At 37.0% G+C, this 8058-nt stretch overlaps 1 protein-coding gene across 1 annotated transcript in view; it reads left to right on the top strand.

Annotated features, from left to right (window-relative positions):
* The window catches only part of MYO9A (myosin IXA), a 441307-nt gene that overhangs the window by 173603 nt on the left and 259646 nt on the right, over positions 1 to 8058 (top strand). Inside the window, exons 11-12 of the mRNA XM_042783070.1 lie at positions 2534 to 2655; positions 7710 to 7851. Coding sequence (XP_042639004.1) covers positions 2534 to 2655; positions 7710 to 7851 — 264 coding nt within the window. The remainder of the gene's footprint in view (positions 1 to 2533; positions 2656 to 7709; positions 7852 to 8058) is intronic.

Consider the following 8058-nt stretch of genomic DNA (forward strand, 5'->3'; position numbering starts at 1 on the left):
TAAAAGTGTAGACTATTCTCCTAAACCTCTTTGGAGGCTTAGTTGTCTAATATAACTATAACACTATAACAAATACCTCAAGTAGGTAGCTTTAATAAACAAATTCATTATCTCACAGTTTAGGAGCTAGAAGTCTGAGTTCAGTGGCTCTAGAAGATGACTTTTCTCTGTGTGTCAGCTCTGGAGGAAGGTCTTTGTCTCTTCTAAGCTTCTACTCCTAGGAGAACTTCATATGCTTTGGCATCTCTCTTCCCCACTCTCTGCTTCTCACTTGCTTGTTTGACCTCTTTTATATCTCAAAAGAGGTTTATTGAAGCACACCCTGTGCTAACCTGCCTCATTAATATAACAGGCAACCCATTCTCAAATTGGATTATAACCATAGGCATAGGGGTTAGGATTTATAATACATTTTGGGGGGACACAATTTGGTACATAACATTCCATCCTTTGCCTCCCTCCCCTCTCCAAATTCATGTCCTTAACCATATGCAAAAACATATTTCACCACATCACATCCTTCCCAAAGTCTTAAATCTATTAGAAGTCTAAAATCTCATCTTCTGAGTCAACTAAGTCAAATATAGTTTACACTTTAGGAGTATTCCATCCTAGGGCAAAATTCCTCTTCATCAATGAATATGTGAAATCTAGAATACAAGTTCTCTGCTTCCACAGTACAGTAGTAGAACAGGTACAAGGTAGACATTTGCATTACAAATTGGAGAAATTGGAGGGAAAGAAGGGATAATGGGTACCAAGCAAGTCCAAAATCCAGTAGAAAAATTCCATTACCTCTGAAGCCTTGAAAGTAATCCTCTTTTGTGAGATCATCTGGGCAGTGCCTCTGCCCTTCAGGCTCTGGATGTTAGCCCTACCCTCCGGATTCTCTGTTGAGACCCCAAGCCTTGAAAAGTAGAGCCTCAGCTCTGCTTTTCCCACCCACTACGCAAGCAATTCGGCTCCTTCTGCTTTGGGTGGCCCCACTCTGCTAATTCTTCTGAATGGCAACCCCTTTCCCTTTTCTCCAGCAGGCCTTGTTCTTCTGCCCCTTGCACATGTCAATTCTACTGTCTCAGCATTGGGTAGTGGCCCCATTCCCCTGGCATACCATAATGCCAGCCCCACACTACAGAGCTGAGTGGGTACGATCAGACTCTGAAACCTAGGGGATTGTGGCCATACTCTTTGACGTGCACGAGACCATGGCCCCATCCTCTGAAACCAAGAAGGCCCTGCTTGCCCTGCTCCTACCAACAGTGCTACTGATCTCCAGACTCCTCCAGAGATGGTCCTTTTCTTTTCCTGGAGAACTACAGATGCATCTTCTTTGGCTTGTTACCTGCCTGTAGAATTTCAAGCTCCAGTGTTCTTTCCTTTCATTCTTTCTCAGGCTGAGATGATTCGTTTTCTACTGTAGTAATTGGTTATATCCATCAGTTGCAGCTTAAATCTCTTTAACAAAAGATTGTGTAGCTGTGTCCTTGTGAACATCCTTAGTGTGTATAATGGAATTTTCCAAATCTTTAAATTCTGTTTTCGTTTTGCACAGTTCATTTTTGAGTCCATTTCTTCTCTTGATTTTTATTTTAAGTGGCAAGGAGAAACCATGTGGCCCCTTTAAGATCCTGCTTGGAAATCGAATCAGATGGATATCCAAGTTAATCACTTACAAGTTCTACCTTGAACAAACCTTTGAATGTAATTCAGACCAGTTCTTTGTGACTGCATAAAAAGCATCACCCTTCCTCTATTGTCCCATCTCATATTTATTATTTTCTTTTAAAACCTTACCAGAAGCACATTTAACATCCACATTTCTAGCAACATTCTGTTGCTGTTGCCATATGTATTCTCTAATATGATAGAGCTTTTCTTTATGCTCTCCTCAGTTCCTTCTAAGCCCTGACCAGAAATGCCTTTGACATCCATAATTCTACCAACAGTTTCTTCAAGGCAATCTAGGCTTTTACTATTAGGCACTTTAAAACTCTTCTGGTCTCTCTACATTATTCAGTTCCAAAACCACTTTCACATTTTAGGTTAGAGCAACACTACCAAATTCTCCCTTATCTAGTATTGAATAGTTTTAACAAACAAATTTATTTTTTTTTATAGTTCGGGAGGCTAGAAGTCTGAATTCAGGGTGCCGGCTCTAGGGGAAGGCTTTTTCTCTATTGGCTCTAGAAGAAGATCCTTGTCTCTTTAGTTCCAGTTTCTTGCTTCCTTCGAAATTTCCATATGCCTTGGCATCTGTTCTACCCCATCTCTCTTGGGAGCTTGAGTTTATCTCAAAAGCCATTGACTCAAGATACATCCTATACTAATTCTACTTCATCAATACAACAAAGACAAACCTTTCCCAAATGGGATTATAACCACAGTTAACAGAGGTTAGGATTTACAACACACATTTTTTTCAGGACATAACTCAATTCCTAACACCTGATCAGAGCTTTTCAATCCTTATTATTATATAACTGTTATTTTCTACAAGTTGAATAAATTGCTATTTTGCTATTTGGTTTCCTAGGAGGAATATAGAACTGAAGATATCAGCTGGCACAATATAGATTATATTGATAATACCTGTTGTATAAACCTTATTAGCAAGAAACCAACAGGACTGCTCCATCTTTTAGATGAGGAAAGCAAGTGAGTATGATTTCTTTTTAATTGTGTTATTTGCCATTTGGGCTTTTTGTGTCTTTGTAAGTCTTAAGCTTTCTTTTTATATTATCAAATAAAGAGCCGAAGGTTCCCTTTTTTGAGTGGTTCTTGGTAAGTAGAACGAACTTCACTATTGAACTCATTTTTTCCTTGTTTTTCTTTATTTCTCTTTTACACTTTAATGTTAAATTTGTTGGGGTGTGTGTGTGTGTGTATAGTTCATTTTTACATATTCTCTTTTTGAATTGATTTTTATATATGATGTGGTAGCAGTTTACATTTTCATTAGAAAAAAATTTCACAGTAGATTGTTGTTGTTGTTTTTATGTGCTATCAAGTCGGATCTGACTCAGCAACCCCTCCTTGGATTTCCAAGGCGATACCACTACGGAAGTATATTGCCCAGCCTTCCTTCCAAGCACAGTAGATTAGTGAAGTCTATCCTAGCTGTGCAGGTGGTGTCAAAATGTCAATTAGTTGCCATTCTTTGTTAACACCATTCAGTATATCAAACTTAAATGTAAACTTTAGAAATAAAGCTTTCTGTAGCATCCATCAAAGTGCTTTCAATACTCTATAAAATATTTATAGTTAACTAATCCTAAGAGATAGAAACTCTAGAATTGGAAAGACAAATGGTGGAGGATATATAGGTTTTCTGTGACTAATTAGTAAAAAAAAAAAAAAAAAAAAAAGGTAGAAATTATATTAGGTCACTTGATTTATTACGTAATATTTTACCACTTAAAGTAGGATAGGTGATATTGGGAATTTCTTATCTTAGGCAGGGTGTCCATCTAGACCCTAGATTTAGAGTGCAATAGTCTAAAGTTTATGTGTGGGAGAGACCGGAGGCTAGCATAGGTGAGAGCCCTTCTCTGTCTCTCCCTCACCAGCCTCTTGTCTCTTTAATAAACTTTAGTTTGTGTGGCCCCCCCCCAAAAAAAAAAAATTTATGCCTGTTTCATTTTCCTCTCTGAAATACTCTGGTTTGTATGGTAAATTATTTGTCACCATGTTCATAGCCATAAACACACAAAATTGCTACATATAAATAGAAAGGAATATTGGCAGAATGAAAAATATATTCAAAAGACGATTGCCAACAGTTCTAATATCCATACTACCTACTCTCTCACTATTTTGACTAGCTTTCATTCATAATCTAAATGTATTAGCACAAATAAAAAGTATTTTAATTTTTTATCCGTAGATGTGTAAAAGTTTCTTCTATTTGTGTGTCTTGGACAAATATTATCTCTTATAAAGTTGTAGGGTTAGCGGTCCTTATCTCTGCTTGCGTAGAAAACCATTAATGAGTAGATCTGGGATGGAGCTCAGATACCGTTTGTTTGGAATGCTTTATAGATGATTCTGATACTTAGTTTTGAGAACGATTGTTGTTCATATGCAAATGATTAGTAGTTCTTTTTTGTTTGATTTATTTTATACTTACATGAAGAATAAAAATGTTTAAGCTATTTAAGAAAAAGGAGTCTGGTAGCATAGTGCCTAAGGCACTTGACTGCTAACCAGAAGGCTGGCGGGTCAAACCCCTCAGCCACTCCTCAGAAGGAAGGTTGGGCAATCTACTTCCATAGTGATACTGCCTTAGAAACCCAAGGAGGGGTCACTATGAGTCGGGTCCGACTCACGGCACATAACAACAACAACAACAACATTTAAGAAAAAATACATATAGGTAGTAAATGATGGATTTGACATTCAAACTACCCAAGTATTTTTATGACTTTTAAGCTTATGGTTTGAACTAAGTACTGTTGTTTCACATGACTGATTAGCATCTGTTTCCTAAAGTAATGAATTCCCTATCACAGTGTTATTTTGCATCATATGCCAGATACTGTTGTAGGTAGTTGCCTGGATTGGATAACTTGTTCAGCTCTTCAATTCAATTTCTATATTCAGTCTTCCATATAAATTTTAAAATAAATATTAATATTAGTTTCTTCTCTTTAAGTCAGTTCTGTAGTTATAGTCTCCTCTTGTAAATTGACCACTTTTGTCACTATGCCTTAACATTCCAGAAGATGCATGAAAACATGAAATATTTTTCCTCTGCTATTTACCTGTAAAGTAGGATTGAAAAAAAAATTAGTAATATTTAGGAAGAGTTATTTTAGGACTCACTTAGCCTGACTTTTTCCTCTAAAGAAATATTTTGTTTTATAGATTACATATAGTGTGAGATAATCTTTAATGGTATTCCTGCTTCATTCAAGTATCTGTAGTGCTTTAGATGCATGAGTTTTAAGTCAGAAACCTTGGTTAATCTCATCTGTGCTACTTACTGGTGTGTGACCTTGGATATTGTTGTTTAAACTAGATTCTGAAGGATGCTGTGTGGCATGTAGGAAGTAGGAATAGTGTACACAGAATCTCAGAATTAGGTATGAGTAAGGTGTTAGGTTACATAAGCCAAAAATCAGTGTTTCCTGTGGTATGCAAAGTCTGAGCTACAGACAGCAGTACTGGCAGCACCTTGAAGCTTGTTGAAAATGCATATTCTGAGGCTTCCAACCCAGACTTATTGAATCAGAATCTGCATTTTAACACAGACTAAAGCTCTGGTAGCTCTGGTAGTGCCTAAGGGACTTCACTTGACTGCTAACCAGAAGGTTGGTGGTTCAGACCCACCAGCCACTCCTTGGAAGGAAGGTTGGGCAATCTACTTCCGTAGTGATACTGCCTCAGAAACCCAAGGAGGGGTCACTGTGAGTTGGGTCTGACTCGACGGCACATGACAACAACAGCAACAAAGCATTTATTTAGGGAAGCATGTGTCAATCTTGCCTGCATATAAGAATTACTTGGGGAGTTTATAAATAGTACTGGTGCTAAGTCACCACCCTGACCAATTAAATCTAAATCACAGGATTTGGGGTCCAGGTATTGCTGTTTTTGAAAGCTCCAAAGGTACCTCTTACATCCTTAGAAACACTGATCTTATGCTATCCTTGCAGATAGCTTTTGGGCTAGATTGAGAACTTTGAAATAAACAGTACTGTCTGATTTGCCTCTTGGTTCCAAACTCTTTTGCTTGCTATTATCCACAAATGAATGAATGATGAATACAGGACCGTATTCCTTTCTGTCATTCCTAATTTGGAGTAAAGGGTGTTCTCATTTCTAGCTTTCTTCCTTTGGCAATTTCTGTTCTCCATTAAAAAGTAAGGGAAAAATAAATCACATGCTTTTTGATTACAGAGGTGTAAATTGGAAGGTAAGTAAAACCTTGCTTAGAGGCAATGAGGTGAGCATACTGCTTGAGAGAAGAATTCTGCTGTGTAGTAGTGGGACATGCACTTGCAGACATTGCGTTGGCCTAGATTTAGGAGCTTCAAGTCAGTCTTACGGCCTTGGTGATTCATGATTTTTTTGAGTAGAGGAGTGACGTGATTTAAGCATTATTGTAGTAAAGTTTATTTTGATAAATATTTTGATGACTGAAAATAAGGTCAGATTAGAATCAGAGAGACTAGTCAAAGACTGTTGCTGTAGTCTCTGTTTCAGGTTGTAAGAGTTGTAATAATCCATTCTGAGTGGTTTAGAGTTCCAAAATGGAAAGGAACACCTAGATGAAGGAAGTATTTTGAGGAAGACATTTGATTGCAATTGCAGGCCTAGATGATTACGGGAATAACATGTTTGAAATCCCTATAGGGTGCCACCTGCTGTTAGATGTTTTCACTAAAACTAAATCCACTGTCATCAAGTTGATTCTGACTCATGGTAACCCTACCAGACAAAGTAGAACTGCCACATAGGGATTCCAAGGCTGTAAATCTTTATGGGCTCAAAATATTGAACTTTTGGTTAGCAGCTAATGTTTTAACCACTGCACCACCAGAGCTCTCCCAGCATTGTGATACTTGATAAAGTACCCATTTTATGGATTAGGAAACAAGTTCTCAAAAAAGTTGCTTAGTTTGCCCAAGGTCAGAGACCTAATCATCTCAACTGTGACTATCTGACACCAGAAACTATTCTTTTTCCTCATTGATTCCAACATATACTATGTAATTAACCATTGTTATAATTTTGGAGTCATTTTTGAATAGTACATCTAGTATTCAACATTTTTACAACTTCATGTCTCATCAGTTCTTCAGTTCTTATTATTTTAGCTACAGTTAAACAAAAATATTCCCTGAAAGACACTTGCTCTCCCTTTTGTATATTTCCTTTATTTGAAACTTCTACACAGCCACTCCTCGGAAGGAAGATAGGGCAATCTACTTCTGTAGTGATATTGCCTCGGAAACCCAAGGAGGGGTTGCTGTGAGTCGGGTCTGACTTGACGGCACATAACAGCAACAACACACAGCCTTTAATGTCTATCTTGTGTACTGCCTCCTGTGCCCTCTGCAAACCCTTCAATTATTATTCCCAACAACTAGTGATTTTTTTTCTCCTCTAAATTTTATATCTCCACATTTCCTTTTATGCAGTTAATTCCTGATAAATGTTATCTGAGTCATTCCTGGATATGAAGCTTTCATCAGTGAATACAAGCCCATTGTTGTATATTTGAAGTGATAATATACAGTCTATAAAAATATGTAGTAATTGGTATCACTAAGACAATTCTGAATTTATATCTGGAGAAATAAGGAAGTAAAGAATGACTATTAATTTTAAATATCTATCCAAATTGAGGAATTGTTTCCTTTTTGTAAATTCTAGGCCCCAAACAAAATCTGATTTGGTTTTTATTTTCCTTTGGATTTTGCAGTAGTGTAGCACAGTGCATCCTAATTTAAATGAAGACCCGAGTTACATTCTCAGTTCTTCTACTTGCAGAGTGTGAGTTTGGGCAAGTCATAACTTTCGATCCAATCCAATAATTGTTATATTCATTTTTTAATCTGAAAATTAGATTAGATTATATAGATGAAAGCTCGTTGAAAATGGCTAAGTGTGTTAGATGGCACTGTAACTATAAGCTACTTTAAAAGACTGCAGTAGTTGCTATGTCTTTCTTTAGTATTATCACTTTTTAACTTTTTAAAATTCAGCTTTCCACAGGCTACAAATCAAACATTGCTAGACAAATTTAAGCATCAGCATGAAGAAAATTCTTACATTGAATTTCCAGCTGTGATGGAGCCTGCTTTCATCATAAATCATTATGCGGGGAAAGTTAAATATGGTGTAAAGGTAAGTAAATTTTTCATTGACCATGCTTTCAAGGCAGAGGTGTGTTTTTAACTGTATCACTGTCCTTGACATCCTACCTTCTTTGTGGTTAGTGTAGGCTTCTGGTCAGTAAAAGTGCTTTTCAATACATTACTGTCTTAGGAAGTTCTTCTGGTTACCTAGTGCTGCTCTGACAAGAAATATACCACAAATGGGATGGCCTTAACA

Source organism: Orycteropus afer, unplaced genomic scaffold (assembly GCF_000298275.1).
Source record: "Orycteropus afer afer isolate SDZICR_OR568_19922 unplaced genomic scaffold, OryAfe1.0 scaffold00015, whole genome shotgun sequence".
Lineage (NCBI taxonomy): Eukaryota > Metazoa > Chordata > Mammalia > Tubulidentata > Orycteropodidae > Orycteropus > Orycteropus afer.